This window comes from Engystomops pustulosus, chromosome 2 (assembly GCF_040894005.1).
Source record: "Engystomops pustulosus chromosome 2, aEngPut4.maternal, whole genome shotgun sequence".
Taxonomy (NCBI): Eukaryota; Metazoa; Chordata; class Amphibia; order Anura; family Leptodactylidae; genus Engystomops; species Engystomops pustulosus.
The window spans coordinates 52,427,115-52,443,921 of NC_092412.1; the positions used below are offsets into that span (position 1 = coordinate 52,427,115).

Consider the following 16,807-nt stretch of genomic DNA (forward strand, 5'->3'; position numbering starts at 1 on the left):
TCATTAGCTGTACAATAGGAACAAATGAATAAAATATTATAGGAAAATCGTTTAAGTTACCCTCATGAGAAGGTAGCCGTCTCCTTCTCCTTGGTTATGTATTGCCATATGGAAAGATTTAGCGCCAGCGAGGATGAAGGAGGTCAGTCCAAGAAATTAAAATATGCCTGGCAGTTTTATAGCATTCATGTGCCTGTGATTCCCTACCAAAATTTCATAAAGTATGTTCACAAGAGCTTAAGTAACCAGATCCTGAAAAGCAAAGCACTGGAAACATTTCAGAGGTTTTGGGGTTATTTTTTCTTTCTTAGATAAAATTCTGTATATAAAGTATCCAATATTTTTGCTCATGTAAGAGAGTATGATGAAAGGCACATTATACTGTGAATTTCCTCTATTTATTTTGGGTCATTTACAGGATTTTTCAAGTTCAAAATTTCCACTTGTTATGTGGAAAAACTTTAGGAACAACAGTTCATTTCATGTAACACTTTGATATTTAGAAATGTGGCCGAGGGGTCTGACAATGGACTTCTCTCAGAGATAAATCACTTGCCAGGACGCTCCATTGTTCTTCGTGGTGGCACAATTATTAATCTGCCTTTGCTGCGTCAATGTCACTAGTTGGGAGTTATGGAAATGTAAAAAAGAGGTGCCACAAAAATCATGCCCCAGGGGGCACAGATGTTCCTGCTAAATAACCACAACTTCAGAGGGAGGAAGTACGCTGGGTATATATCCTCAGGGCTGACTTGGCATTGCTGGGTAAAGCCACTATACTTAACAGATTATTATCCACAGATCCTGCTGGGACCGGATTCACTATCCATCTCATAGGAATTGCTGAAAATCTGATAAACCATGTTTTAATGTAAGATGGTTGTTTCTTAGTTATTTGGGAATAAGCAGAGACATTGGTTTCTAGCGGACGCTTATTCTCTTCTCATATGATGCTTGTCCACCAGGGTTTTATTATGTCAATGTTCTAAACAAAGAGAGAGGAGTTCAAACGAATAGGGAGGTTCAAGCGCTCAATAATAATAATAAAAAATAATAATAATTCTTTACTTATGTAGGGCACACAGATTATGCAGTGCTGCACAGAGCTTGCCAAATTGGTCCCTGTCCTCAATGGGTCTCACAATCTAATCACCCTACCAGCATGTTTTTTGGAGTGTGGGAGGAAACCGGAGGACTCGGAGGATACCCACACAAACACAGAGAGAACATACAAACTCTTTGCACATGTTGACGCTGGGACTTGAACTTCGGTCCCCAGGCCTGCAAGGCTGTAATGCTAACCACTAAGCCAACGTGCCGCCCTGACCTACATGGTGTAAACAACAAGTAAGAAGAGCACGTGACCAACAAACTCGCTTTCCCTTCCTTTAATCCAAACCATTTAATGGTTAAAAGGTGCTATTTGGATAATTACCAAGGATTGTGCACATTGGAAACACCCTAACGCACTAAGCATTACCGACAGTAGGGCAGAATTTCTAGAAATATCCCCTCTTTTGGACAGTATTTATTTTCCCCTGCATCTGTGTGCTTGGAGTACGATGTACTTTATTGAGCACCATTATTTTACATGATCATTTAATGGGGTTGTCTGGTTTTATGGAGATTTCTACTATGGGTAGAAAATAGTGGTTTAATAATAGTAAAGTAATACAGTGCCGTCAACTCTGCTCTTTGATACTGAGGTGATGTTGACTCGACAGCACCTGAAACAGAAAGGATGCACAAACTTTTTTGCTCTGAGGGCTGCATTGTCATACCATTCAACATCAAAGGGTTCCACCAAAAACCATAGTGTAGCACAAATGCCACCCCCCCCCCTCCACCAGAAACCAAATACAGAGGCCAGATGAAGCGCTAGTAGGTAAGAAATGAACTTTGCCTACTTTCTATCCTACCCCCTCCCGAAATAATGAAACATTTATCTAGGTGAGTATGCTACCTTGAATAAAAGCTGGAAGATTGATGAATACCATCTCATTTCTGCTTTTTCTCTTTTGGAATTCTTATAAATACCGCTTGTGTTCAATATTTAAAATGGACCCCAGAGCAGACTACCAACACAGTGCACAAACCAGATGATAATTCTGCCCCCCCCCCCCTAGAGCAGAAGGATAATACTAGAGACCCCAATGCAGACCTATAATACAAAGCACACAAATACAAAAGACCCCCAAAGGCAGACATATAAAAGTAAAGACCCCCAGAGCGAACCTATAATACTGGAGACCCTCAGAGCAGACCTATAATACAAAAGACCCCCAAGGGAAGACATATAAAAGTGAAGACCCCCAGAGCAAACCTATAATACTGGAGACCCCTGGAGTAGATCTATAATACTGGAGACCCTCAGAGCAGACCTATAATACAAAGGACCCCCAAGGGAAGACATATAAAATTTAAGACCCACCCAGCAGACCCATTCGAGTAGACCTATAGTAATGGAGACCCTTGTGCAGACACTAGTAAAGCCCAAAACTTTCGCCTGTCCAGGCTCCTCTTCCCCTTCCTGCTGTACTTCTCAAGACCCTGGTGTCAGCTGTATGTGCCAGTGTTAGGACCCAGGGTAGTGCAGCACCTGGAGCTGGAGAGGACCTGAGCGGTGGAAACAGTAGTCACTGCTCGGCTCTGGTCCCCTCTTGCTCCGGACACTGCACTGCGCTGGGTCCTGATACCCGTACATACAGTCAGCCTCTGGCTGTGGTGCTTTATAATCAAAGAAATTCTTTTAAAAAAAAAATACATTACAATAGAAAAATAAGCATCAGTTCAGACTAGAGGAGTGAGAGTCCTGCTCGCAAGAACTTATGACCTACAACAAACATGGTGATAGTTTCCCTTTAAGTGAAGTTCGAGGAATGTAAAGTTTAATGAAAAGCTTACGTTTGTAAAGACAATGCAGTACTAGAATAAATTACAGCATTGTATATGGTTATTAATAGATACAGATGGCAATTTTCTACCCACACTTGAAATATTTATTCCTGTTTGACAACGCTCTGACACATCTCCTACCTTTTATGTAGACCGCACCCTTAAATACGCTCAATGTAACACCCATGTAATGCAACCTTTACAGAAGGTCTTGTCTTGGGGTAGTAATCCACTTCCCTCCGGTACCTTACCCTGCTCACTCTCTTCCTTTGAGCCAGTCACAGAGGAAAAATTGTCCAGGCTCTGCTCGCCCCACTACCTATATATCAGTGACCTAACTAAAATCTTCAACCTCTCTTCTGGTGTCGTCCCCTCTTTCAAGCATTCAGTTATTACCCCATTACTAAAGAAGCCTTCCCTGGACCCATCCAATGCTACTAACTACAGACCAGTTTCTAATCTCCCTTTCATCTCCAAACTCCTGGAACGTTTGGTCTATTCTTGACCAACCCGCTATCTCTCAGCTAACTCGCTCCTTGACCCCCTACAATCTGGTTTCCTCTCTATGTATTCCACTGAAACTGCTCTTTCTAATGTCTCCAATGATCTCCTCACTGCTAAATCCAAGGGCGACTATTCTCTCCTTATTCTTCTGGATCTATCGGCACCATACTGTGGACCACCAGCTCCTCCTCGGGAAGCTTCAATCCATTGGCCTAAAGGACACTGCACTCTCTTGGTTTTCTTCCCATCTCTGTGACCGCACTTTCAGTGTCTCCTTTTCTGGATCTGTCTCATCTTCCACTCGGGGTTCCTCAGGGCTCAGTCCTAGGTCCTCTGCGCTTTTCCCTCTATACTATTAACAGATTTGGTTTCCAGTATCATCTCTATGCTGATGACACCCAGCTGTATACTTCTGCACGTAACATCACTCCTGCCTTACTCCAGAACACTAGTGACTGTCTCTCTGCTGTCTCTAACATCATGTCTCTCTTTTTGAAACGTAATCTTTCTAAGATTGAACTTCTTATCTTTCCACCATTAACATGAAAAAAATAGGTGGGATGTTGTGTGTTATTGTGGTTATGGAGGTAATGTGACGCGCAGAATGCAGATGAATATTCACATCACAACAATAAAGGACTAAGATGAGACTATCCCATTAACTTTGGGCCTTTCACTTTTAGCAGATTTATGGAGTTTTCGGTTTCAGAAAACACAGTTTTTACTATTCAAAATCAAATAAATGGAAATGTGAACAGAGCCTTAGATATACTCGATTCGAGTTTCTAATCCAGCTCCTTTGGCAAGAAAGTATAGAACAAATAACTCCCTACTGTGGCAATATCCAAACAGCTGTCATCCTCTTGACAGGTCGTCTTAGATGTTTTGCATACTTTTCTTTTTTCACAATTTTTTTAACATCGTTTAGTTTAGTATTTTTTTGTAAATTTGATGGAATCGGTCAGCCACTGTATGTTTGTCCTCACAGCTTTTATTGTCAGTCTGTCTTTGCTGATGTTGCGTTGACGTTGCATTCCTCCACGGAAGCCAAGAGAAAATTCTTCCATAGATTGAGCTGTCATCTTCTGCTCGGAACATGTTAAACAGCTGGCCCCGCATAGGGATTTACAGACGACATAGCTGCATGGATTGTTCTGTAAGCACCTGCTCAGCAGTCATCTCACATGGTGTCAGAGGTGGCCATTCATGCTTCTGTCTAAGAGGAATGGCTCCCAGAAGAGGAGGCAAAGAAAAAACCATTTCCTTGTACTCACTGCTGGGACAGGATACCAGAAAGGAAGAAATATGGACTAGTGTGAAAAGAATCTACAAAAAATAGTTGTGTAGGTTAGTGGTGACACATGTGCATAGCCCTGTACATTAAAGTCTACAGGAATTACCAAACTGCTGGCCATACTTTCTCAGTAACTTTTATAGACATCAGTGAAGAGTTGTGTCTGCCTCTTCATGACTCTTTGGCTGTAACCAAAACAAGGGGCCCCATCTATCTATATCTATATCTATAAAGTTAATGTTTAAGATAAAAAGAATTTTACAAGGTTTACATATGTATTTCTGCTTTTATTTGAGTATTGGATACAATCCAGTCTAGGCAATATATGTTCTGAACATCTAGCATTTCATGGTAAAAACTGCCTGTTTACTTTAAAAAAACAACTCCAAAGTGATATGCAAATGAGTAGAGAGTCAATTTTAGAGGCTAGAATGCAGGGCTATGACTCTCTCGTAGTAGTAGTCAGGGATCATTTTGTTGCAGTCAGAGTTATGAAAATACAAACCGACTCTCGGTTCCTTTAAATTTCTGTTCCTGACTTAAAAGAATTTTCCCATGAAACAATTTAGGCCCTAACCACAGGATAGGGACTAACCTACTAATCGGTGGGGGTTTCAATGCTGAGACCCCCAAAGATCACGAGAACGAGGGTTCCAATAGGGTCACAGATACCTCCGTCCGACCCCTTGTCACTCCCCAAAATTAATGCAGCAGACAGCCGCGCATGACCATGTGTATGGAGTTGACGAAAATTACTGAGACCCCACCGATCAGCAAATTAGGCCCTATCTTGTAGATAGGGCTTAACATGTTTCGTGAGATTGAGGATTTAGGCCAGGGATGAACAACACATATTGTCATACTGCTTGACTTTAAAGGATGCAATACTAACCATCATCCTAAATGCACCAACAACCATAGTACAACACATAAATGCCACCACAGAAATGATAAATACCACAGTACAGCAATAAATAATACTTCAGAAACCAAATACTGCATTCTAACCAAAAACAGTGGAGATCTCAGAGTAGGCAATAATAATAATGAAGACCCCCAGAGCAGACAACTACTAATATGGAATACTTACCAACTCCACAGTCCTGCCAGCATCACCTAACACACCCCTATCTTTAGCAACGACAACCATAGTTTTTGAGTCAGGAATGTGCTTCTGTGTGCTATAAAATTGGAGATTCAGGCAGTTAAAGAAAGATAAAGATCCAAATAGATGATGAAAGATGAGATTCTGATCTTTAAAGGACATCTACCACCTCATTTAGTGGTTACCTTAGTGGTGATGGGGGCCTCCTGCTGGCATGCTCTGAGCCGACTTCTATAATGATATATCAACTTATAAACGTTATGCAAATGAGCCGGAGGCGCTCACCGCTCAGCTAGCCAAGCGCCTCCTGGCTCCATCGGATCTAATTTATTCACGCCCGTTCTGTTTTCCTCCCCTCCATGTAGGCTGGCCGCAAGACAGCTGGTGACGTCACCCGACTGCACAAGGAAGGGAGCTATGGCGCATGCGTGAGATTAGCAAACAGCCAGGTGACGTCACCGTCTGTCTGCAGCCTTTAATATGATAATACGTAATAATATGATAATATGCTTCTAGGTGCTATAGAGCCCAAGATCTGAAATGACGCTCCCCCTTCAACCTCTAAACTTGACTCATTTCAGGCAAAAAAAAGTTTTTTCTCCTCATTTTCTTATGCTAGTGTAAAAGCTTACGGTTTGGGCCTGACATCCAAAAACTCAACTTATCAGCTGTATAAAGTAGTTACTGGCACCAGAACTAATGCAGAGATCATAGAAGGAGGCACAGCTCTGTGTTTCAAGTAGTGTCAGTGCCAGGTTACTGCAGCTCAGCTTCAATTCATTTGAAAAGGGGATAAGGTGTAGTAACCCAGTCTGTCCACTACACAGAGAACGGTGCTGTGTTTCCAACTCTTTTCCTTATGTTAGCTCTAGCACTTGAGACTAAGGTGTGTGTGGGTGTCAAGTGTCAGACCCCCACACATCTGACATTGATGACATATTCTATGGACCCTGGAAAAGCCCTTAAATAGTAAATGGATCTTTCTGTAATGTAAACCGTAAGTAAATGATCTGGGATTTAGGGTTATCTCTGAACGGTATAAAATTCTGCTATTTCTTCTATAAATAAAAGATCACTAATAAACTTTAGGCTACAGTTAAAAAAATATAGACTGCTTTTATCTAGTCCACGGCCTCCATACATCTGTACAAGTTGGCAGTAGGGGGTGGAATACCTCTCATCATACACATATTATCCTATAAATATACAAAGTCATTATAGGATATGCCAGATTAGTGATATCAGTAGATGCCGCCACTTGCTGAGATGATGAGATCTGTATCCAGGTAGTGATATCATTGGCTATAATTTATAAGTCTTGCTGTCATGACTGTAGTGTAAATTATGAATACATGTGTGTAATAATGGAGAACACTCCAACATCTGTAATGTGTTCCCCAGTGTCCCTGATTCATGGGATCTGGATTACTGGACCTGGATTCTCATGGCTTCTTCATTTAGAATACATAGGGATTAAGCGCTTTTATATGGGTTATAAAAAGTCACAAACACTGTACATTTTATTGACTGGATCCACAATCTGTTTTTGCCCTAAAAACGGTATCATATTTCAACACTGGGGCACATTTACTTACTCGTCCCATCGCGATCCCCGAGGTGCATTGTCCGACGAGAATTCGGAGCTGCCGCAATTCACTAAGATCGTGCGTCCAGTTTCCTGCATGTGTCGCTACCCTGATCAGGTCCGTCCGAGTTCACCATCTTCTTCCCGGTGTATGTGAGTGCATGTCTTGCGACACAATTTTGAATGTTAAATCCCGCGCTTAATTCGAATCAGTTGGGTTGTCCGATGGCCACGCCTCCCTAGTTAAATGGAAAAAATCGGGAGACCCAATGAAAATGCGGTCCGCGGACCCTTAGTAAATGTGCCCCAATATGTCATCCGGATCCACAAAGAAAATGGCCAGCTGGCTAATGATGTCACTATCTTGTCCCAACCTCTTGTAAGGTCACGTGATTGCATTTCTTAGCAATTGTTCCACATGTATGGATGCAACACAGATGTCATCCATCTATATTTTTAACGTTCTCAAAAAATGGTCCGAGCTGTAAACACAGTCAAGACTTCCTCTGACTTTTCTACATCCTCCATATCGATACGTAAAAAAGAAAGTCCTTGTGCAAGGGGCCATTGAAATGAATGTGTGGGAGAAACCCATTCTATAATTAGATGTTGGTCCTACTTTTGGCACCTACCTCTACCAGAAGGTAAGGACACCCCTATAAGCTTCCCATACAGTTGCAGCTTTTTCTGCAACCCTTTACGCACATGCATACTCCTCCACGTGTGCATGTGTTCTGAAAGGGAAATGCAAATTAAGAGCCGTACGATTGGCCATGTTGAAGCTAGTACAGAGAACTGGTTTTCCAAAATGAGTGGGTTTAGGTAATGATATAATCTAGATCTACTAAACCTAAATATAACATAACATTTACAATGGAGTACTACAGTTTCATTATGTTGAAGGTTGGCACCGCTGACTAGGATGAGGGGTAGACTAGGATATTCATGCCAATGTTATCACTGGATTTCTAATATCCTACCTTATGTGATGTTGGCCTATGTATGGACGGCCTCTGAAAGAGCAAACCTTGGTCCAAACCTGCTGATTTCATTGACATTGGTTATCACCCTATCTGTGTGAATGCTTCCTATGACTCTCCAACATGATCTGTTGGGCTTGTGAAATTTTAGTTCCCTATTCTTCTGATGGGATATTTTCAACTGCCAGAGGTGGATGGCACTACCTTATCTTACTGTTTTTGGAGCATGTCCCTGGCCTCCTATAATCCATATGGATCCATTACCATTACTTCTATCAATTCCTGTGTCTCCTCGTATTCCTTGATTTCGAAAATAGTTTTCATTTTTCCTTGTCTCGCTGTAACATATTTTGTAAAGCCATAATTCCAGCATTGTGTTGGAACAAGGAGTCCAATCCTTTGGTCTCCCACTGATTCTGACTTGTGGTCTCTGGTCATGTTTAATCTTGATGTTGTTTCTTCTGCAGCCCACGGGGGGTGAGCGTCACATTTTCCATGAGAAAGTCCTGAAAAAGAAGAGGCTGTGTGCTGCCTGTAGTGAGCCTGTCATATCCCAAGGCAGCGTCTGCAAAGGTAAGTGGTGACAACTATTACTAACCCGGTATGACATCACATGCTTGGCATAACAGCCCAAAAGTGAGGTCAGATTCTGTGGATATAACATCATGGCTATCCTATAGGTTTGCTAATATTTATAATAATTTATATTATGTTACCTACTGTAGTTACATTGAACGACTGAAAGAAATTTGTGCCGGTATGCTTCAAGGGAGTCTATCAGTAGTTTTGACCATACAAAGCTGCAGACTGCGTTAGGTATTAGCCCTGGAGGTCGGTGTAATCATATCTTTGTTTTGTGTAGTTTGTAGGACTGTGAAAATGTGTTCATATTCCAGGATTGTAGCTCTACTTGGAGCACTTGCACTCTTATTCTTTGCATTTAAACTTCTCCATTCACCTTATTTCTGCTATCATAACTTAATACTGTTACTGCTCATAGCAAGGTGAGCAACTGTGCTGTGTTCAGTGAAGAGATCTCACACCATAGAGCACCTGAGTGCTCAAAGTCTAGCTACTATACTGGAAGCTAATTGTAAGTAGCCATGTCTATACACCGAGCTTTTTTGTTGCACCTACAGACTAGTCTGGGGAGTGGTTGCATATGTCACATGTACAGTGAAACCTCCAGAAGAGGGTAAACATACCCCTGTTCTCAAGAAATGTGCAGGCCCAGAGACGGGATACATTTGGATGTATGCTGTAGACCTAAATTCTAAAGATTAGAATATCCCTTTAAGTTGCTCCATAGCTAGGGGTTGCTGTGCACAGATGTATCCAGTGCTCAACGGGATCCACTGGCAGAAAAGGAATAATGTATCTGAGCAGCAGGAATTCCAGCAGCAGTTAAATCTGACTTTTATTAAGATACTTTGAAAATCCATAGAGACATCACATGCCATATAGTAATAAATTGCTATGATGAAACATATACCTACACCGCATGTCATGTCTTAAATCATCAGAAAACAATCAACTATCCGCAAATTAGGAGTTTGGCCAAGTTAGACTATGTCAAAATAGTTTTCCATGTTGTGCTACTCTCCTCCTGTGATAAATTATAACCACGTAGATTCATGGTAAAATTAATTTATATTCCAACATTGTACCTGGACTCGGTGCACTGGCGGAATATCCTGACACTGTTCTAGTCTTTGATCTCTGCATATCTCCCTTCTGCTGCAATACCTAACCAGAAGCCGACTGCTGCTCTTACTAGCTTAGGGGAAGAGCTGTGCTGTGTTCAGTGAAGAGATCTTGCACACCATTGCACCAGAGTGCTCCAAGTCCATCCACAATCCTGGAATATAAGTAAATTTTTCAAAGTTCTGCGCCTAGTTTCCAAGATCTGCAACTTTGTGAGGTCAAAACAGCTGACAGATTCCTTTTAACGCACAAACTGGTTGCCCACTTGGCTGCCAGTGAAAATGTTAGTCATGTGCAAGAAGCTGTAACTATTTTAGACTTATGGTACGTTTGGTTGAATTTCACAATGACCTGCACGTTTTTGTCCCTAACCTCCCAGAGTGAAAGTGCAGCTAAACCTCAGTTAATGAGTGGCACTGCGATTTGTAGGACTCCAAATTTAGGTCAGTCAGTCTCAATTGAGCCTTTTGTGAGCCAAAACCTCGGTGGTCAGTAACATGAGCAGGGAGTTCACATTGCAATGTAATGTCACGGTGTCACATACAACAGCGACTCATAGTTAAGTTGTTGACTTTTCCTGTAAACCATAAATGAGGAGTTTCCAGTTTTCCCATTAAACCACATTTAGCTATGACTCCTAGTTAGGAGAGGGCTGAATGTTCGTCTTTAAGTGTGTGATGTAAGTAGAAATGAATCTGCAGGCTTTGCTCCAGATGACGTTTGTGTATTGGTAGTAGGTTTCTGTATAGATCATGTATATATCTGGCTGTGGGAATTTCGGGTTTCTAGAGCCTCACTCTACTCTGCACGGGGTGATTTACTAATCCTGTCTAATACTTAGGCTTCATTCACACGACCATTGGGGGACGTATATACAGCCACAAGCTTGGGGCTGTATATACGTCCCCCATAGGTCAGCAATGGGCGCAGAGTGGTATGGTCCTGTCCTGGCACCGTACTGCTCCGTACATGGGGAAAAGATAGGACATGTCCTATCTTTCCCCATGTTACGGTGCCGAGTTCCGTGTATCTCTATGGAGAGGGGAGGGGTCAACACTCCTCCTCTCCATGGCACCGGACGTATGTCCACCCGGCTATGGCCAGGTGGACACATGTTCATGAAAATGTGCCCTTAGACAGTATATTCTTTGACAAGACGGTCTACAAATGGACCAGATTCATCACAATGGCTCATACTGGATGATAAATCTTTAGACAAGTATGACTTGTATGATCACAAAAGGTGTTAGGATTTTATAAATTTTGTTAAACCACACCCATTTGTGCCACTTTTTGGACAAAGCACAAATGAATCTGTATTAGAAATGAATGATGTATTAGATATATAATAGTTTTTAGTTTGTCTGCCTGATTGTAGGCCTTTGACAGGTAGCAGTGACCAGGGACATTGTATATTAATGTGGTCAAACCAAAATAGATGGCTTTATTTTCGCCTACTGTGCCCCCGTCATAGAGGGAATTTTCAATGTTTCGGTATGACCACAACCCTGAGCGCACCCTCTTTAGTTACACCCCTTCTTGATGTATTGTTTTATTGTGTGAGATACAGAGATGTTATCTGCATTTCTATTAGAAGTGGCCATAATGCCAAGGGGGTTTCCATGGGTGGTATGATGAATTCTAGGAAGTCCCATTTATTTTTTATAGTTTAAGGAGATTTAGAAATCTAGGGGTCAGGTCATGGTTCTGAGAATGAGTTCTAGCTGTGCAGAATAATGGAAGAGAACGCTAATCAATAAAGGTGATCAAGTGTTCAGTAGAGTGAAATGAAAGGGTTAAAGCTTTGAGTGTTTTTGCTCAGCTGCCTCTTAGTCAGCTATAAAGCCTTCTTGACACTGGATTCCCCTGCCAGTTATTTGGTTACCTACCTGTGTGTTGATTCTACCTTCTCCATACCTTGTATGCGATTTTGTACTGTGCTGCCGTCTTTTTTATGACATTGTTTGCACTCTATTCTCTGGGCTGCGATTTTTTTGTCTGATATACTCTCACTTTTGACTTGGCATGCAGACTTCAACTTTGTTGTCCCTGCTCCCTTTCCTTCATAATAATAAGTGTATAAAACATCTCCCATTTGAGGACCGTCATATAGGGCGGTCGTCTAGTAGGCAGGGACAACCCTGGGGAAGTTGATGATTGGGGTTGTATCAGAACTTACTCTCGTTCTGACCCGACAGTATCCTTGTAGATATTAGTTTAGAAATGTATATTCCTCAGAATTCCAGTGTAGATGGAAGTCTAACATGACAAGCAATTTGTAACAATAGTCCCATCAAAAATGTTTAATATCTCATGTTTTTTTGCAGTCTGCAAGATTATAAGTCACAAGAAATGTGAAGGAAAGGTAAGACTGCTGGACTGTCTCATTAAACTGATCATTGATTTTAAATTATTGACATAAAAAAAAAAAAAAAAAAAAAAAATATATATATATATATATATATATATATATATATATATATATATATATATATATATATATACACACACACACACACACCGTATTTTTCGGACTATAAGGTGCACCAGATTATAAGGCGCACCATCAATAAATGCCTGCTAAAATGTCTAGGTTCATATATAAAGTGCACCGGATTATAAGGCGCACCTGATTATAAGGATGAATGACCAGCAGGTGGCAGACCTGTGCACAGTTCATGGCAGCTGTTGTCTGTAAGTACGGTTCATATATAAGGCGCACTGGACTATAAGGCGCACCTTTGATTTCTGAGAAAATCAAAGTTTTTTTTTGTGCGCCTTATAGTCTGAAAAATATGGTATATATATATATATATATATTTGGGAAATCAAAGAAAAGAAGGAGCTAACAGGATAGATTTTACCTGTCTGATCCTAATACTTGAGATACCCAAAGCCTTTAATTCATTCTGATCCAGAGAAATTGGGAACATATGTAAAACTGTATCTGTACACGACTGTTCATACAATTGTTGTTCATTCTTATATCCATGGTCCAGTTGTATGTGTGTACTGTCGACTGCGTTCTCAGGAACATATACTATGTTCGTGAATTCAGTATTTTTTGAAGTTTCCTAAACCCAAAACGAGCACACTATAAAGTATTCAACAACTGCATCAAAAGCATCTACATAAAACCCAATCAACATTGAGGTAATCTGTAAACCCATGCAAGAATCCCTCACTTCCTATCCTGGGGAAGAATCTTAAGAGCGGACACATAGCATGTCAGAAGAGGAGAGTCTTTCATCCCCCATTCAGTGTCATAAGGTGGAGTAGCCGGACTTTCTTTTTCAGGGGAGATTGGGCTCTGAATGGGCCCTCTGTCCGCACCATGGGGGGGGGGGTTCCCTGTCTGCCCATAAACCTATGCCCTGTGAAGTTTGAACTCACCTACTATTAAGTTTATATGTTCTTCTAGATAAAGATCCTTTGTGGTATCTCTGCAGGCGTCTTGTATGTTGATTTTCCCAGGGCCGTCTATATATAAACTCGAGCCCTGTGAAATCTCAACTCCTAATTTTGTGTGTACTGCTGAATAAGGATCTTTTGTAGGATCTATACGGGAGACCTGACGGGTTTTCCCAGGGCTGTGGCTCAGACTGTTTATCCTTCCATACGTTGGTTGTAATTTAATGTGTTTACAGGATTAGTGTTAAAGGGTCCTGGAGTTATCTGATCATGTTACGTTGTATCAAGGAAGCAATAATGTGTCCAAAAGTCTTATAAGGATTGGATTTTTTTCTCATATTCTAGCTGGTCTGTCATGTGTTTTACGCCTATATAGTGTACAGAGCTTCTCATGTTGTATTAGGTATAGTCATACATGCTGCAATATCAACCCAGTTCCTGTGTTAACTTTTTCTTTTTTCACTTAAAACATTTGACTGCCTTTGGCCGCACCTGCATTAGCAAAATTTTATTGCCAAAGCATTAGGTGTCAAAAGCCGGTTTGGTTTTTTTTGGCACCCGTGTATTTTGAATGGCATGAGAGCATTAGGGGGCTTATGTGGCTGTTTTATGTAACTTATGTCAAAATTCTGGGAGTCTTTAATAGAAACTTAATGAAAGGTAGAGATTTTGTGTAAGTGTACAGTTCTGTAGGATGAGTAATGATTATTTTTGTGGTTTATTTGGTGATGTTCTCAGGGTGAGGTTCTCAGGACTAGGAAAGAGGTAAAGGACAGGAGGTCTTCTCAACCTTCAGTGTCATCTACTTTTCAGTGTCATCTACTTGTCATTTGAGTCACAGTAGACCACTTTGATGCTAAAGCTGACCATACACCCAACTCCCGAAACACACGGATAAAGCTTGACTTAAGTCAAGTAGTCTAAGTAGCAGTCTTAAGTATGTAGCATATTTGTCCTCAAATAGGAGAAAGAGAATTCAATCTTCTGAAAATGGGATGCAGCAATTGTAACGCGCCTTTTTCTTCTCCTGCCATCTCATAGTGAACCCATGACATGATTTTGTTGGCTTTCCCCATCATACTTAACAGGTTGTGTAAAGTCATTTTGGACTCCTTGTCTATATACTGATGTCACATTGCTAGGTTGGAAATGTCAAGTTATTATCCTTCTTGCCTCTTGACGCTACTCTTACCCTATGCACTCTTGCAGGTACCACTTGGTTGCTCATCCCCCCCACCAGCCGACATGGTGAGTAGGGAACCCTTACATTTTTTCTATAGGAAACTTGAGAAAGAGTTACACACTGGACCTCTCTAAAAAATCAGAACCAATAATATTATAGAAGTATTATAGTTTTAGCAAATAAATGTTGCTCTTGGTAAAAGTCTCACAACTTTTTAATATACTTCTTTTTAGAAATTCTTTACATTAATTAAAAAAATCTGTTTACTGGATTTAATTGATTATTAATATTATTGATTATAAGAAATTATCCACATATGTAGTATAATATGAATCGTTAAAGTGACTAATACAGAGAGAAGACCCTGCATGCAGAGGCTGATCCCCGCTGGGCATGAGCGCACAGAGGTGGAGGTGTAACCCATCTAGCTCCTGTGTGTCCTTCACATAAACTGATCCTTATTAATTGTGAGCAATGAAAGCAAAGCAAGCAGAGATCTTGCTAAAACCATTAAACCAAACTAATCTTTTGGAAAATTGTAACTAAAAAAAGTTTGGACAGAGTAAAAATTTAATAGGTATTCTAGAAATTTCATCATTTATGTTTAGCATAACAGAACAGACGGTCTGGGGTCTGATTCCTGGAACACATTTGAAGTGTTTGCAATGTGCTTCAAAGATTTTTGATATCACGTCCAATAGAAATGAATGAGGCTTTTCTGCAATATAAAACACAGCCACTATGCAATATATGGCGCTGTGCCCGGTAGACATGAAATAGGCCACAGCAATACTGAATGCTGCCATCTCTTCAGGGGGACGCTATGATTTCAGGTGTTAAAGGGGAGGAGCCCTGAATAACCACTTTAACCAATTTTTATGAAACAATGAAAGCCTTTGGGCACTGCTGTCTATGGAAGCCATAAGGTTTTTATAGCACAAATGGCACATAAGGTCCATGTTATAAATTTTCTACGTGTATCCACATTCTTCAAGTTAAAGTTACTCTTCTGTACTGAATTCTAACCTATAATTAGTCTATTATTACAGAAATAACTTTTTAGTCAATTTGAAAAATATTATATCTGGAACCGGTCACGGCCTGTGCTGTTATCCCTATTTGAAGTCTCTGTTAGATAAATGAGGTTGTGTATATATTAACTTGTGTCCTCCCATGCAGAGAAGAAGAACAGCTCCGGGTCCATGCATCCAGCACATGGTAAGGAGGGAACGGGTTAATAGATGCAGGGAAAATGTAGGGGCTGGCAAGGAAGGGGTGATGGAAATGAGCAGGACGTGGCTGCGTTTCTGTGTGAAGTTTTTCTTGGCGCAAAATAAGGAGAGAGTGACACAGCCAGTTCTGGGGAAGAAGATGGGAAGGAGGGGCGAGAGAAAGGAGAAATCAGGGACACGCTCTGGTATAAGGGTCTTTTTGTAATCATTCTAGATATACTTATTATATAGATGCAATGCCTGAATTTAAGGTAAAAGTAAATCTAGATGTATCCTAATAACAGTGTTCCTCAGGACTCCTTTTATTATAACTGTATAGGCCGCGATTGTGCAACTTATTATTAGGAAAGTTTACCTTAAAGTTTTCATGTTATCCCCTATATCAGTGAGGGACCTACTACTGGGACTAGTAAGAACCCTCTACAATAAATTCAATCCAGAGAATCATAAATTCATTTAGTGGCATCACGAGTATGTCTCCTTCCATTCCATTCAGTTATCGGAAATTGGAAATTGCTGAGCACAGCACTTGGCTTTCTCTATCACTCACATTCACTGTCCATGAGATACATGAATGCTGTGCAGGGCGATTTCCTACATTTTCCTTATAAAGAATGACTGGCCCACTATGCAAGCTGATAGACTGTAAGCTTGTGTCCCCCCTTCATCCTCATAGACTGTAACCTCTTGTGTCCCCCCTTCATCCTCATAGACTGTAAGCTCTTGTGTCCCCCCTTCATTCTCATAGACTGTAAGCTCTTGTGTCATCCCCACATCTTCATAGACTGTAAGCTCTTGTGTCATCCCCTCCACCTCATAGACTGTAAGCTCTTGTGTCACCCCTTCATCCTCATAGACTGTAAGCTCTTGTGTCACCCCTTCATCCTCATAGACTGTAAGCTCTTGTGTCACTC

At 40.9% G+C, this 16,807-nt stretch overlaps 1 protein-coding gene across 3 annotated transcripts in view; it reads left to right on the forward strand.

Moving 5' to 3' along the window:
- TNS2 (tensin 2) overlaps positions 1-16,807 on the forward strand; it is an 84,891-nt gene that overhangs the window by 37,794 nt on the left and 30,290 nt on the right. For all 3 annotated transcript variants that reach the window (XM_072134597.1, XM_072134599.1, XM_072134598.1), the window contains exons 2-5: positions 8,831-8,936; positions 12,395-12,432; positions 14,688-14,726; positions 15,841-15,879. In XM_072134597.1, coding sequence (XP_071990698.1) covers positions 8,831-8,936; positions 12,395-12,432; positions 14,688-14,726; positions 15,841-15,879 — 222 coding nt within the window. The remainder of the gene's footprint in view (positions 1-8,830; positions 8,937-12,394; positions 12,433-14,687; positions 14,727-15,840; positions 15,880-16,807) is intronic.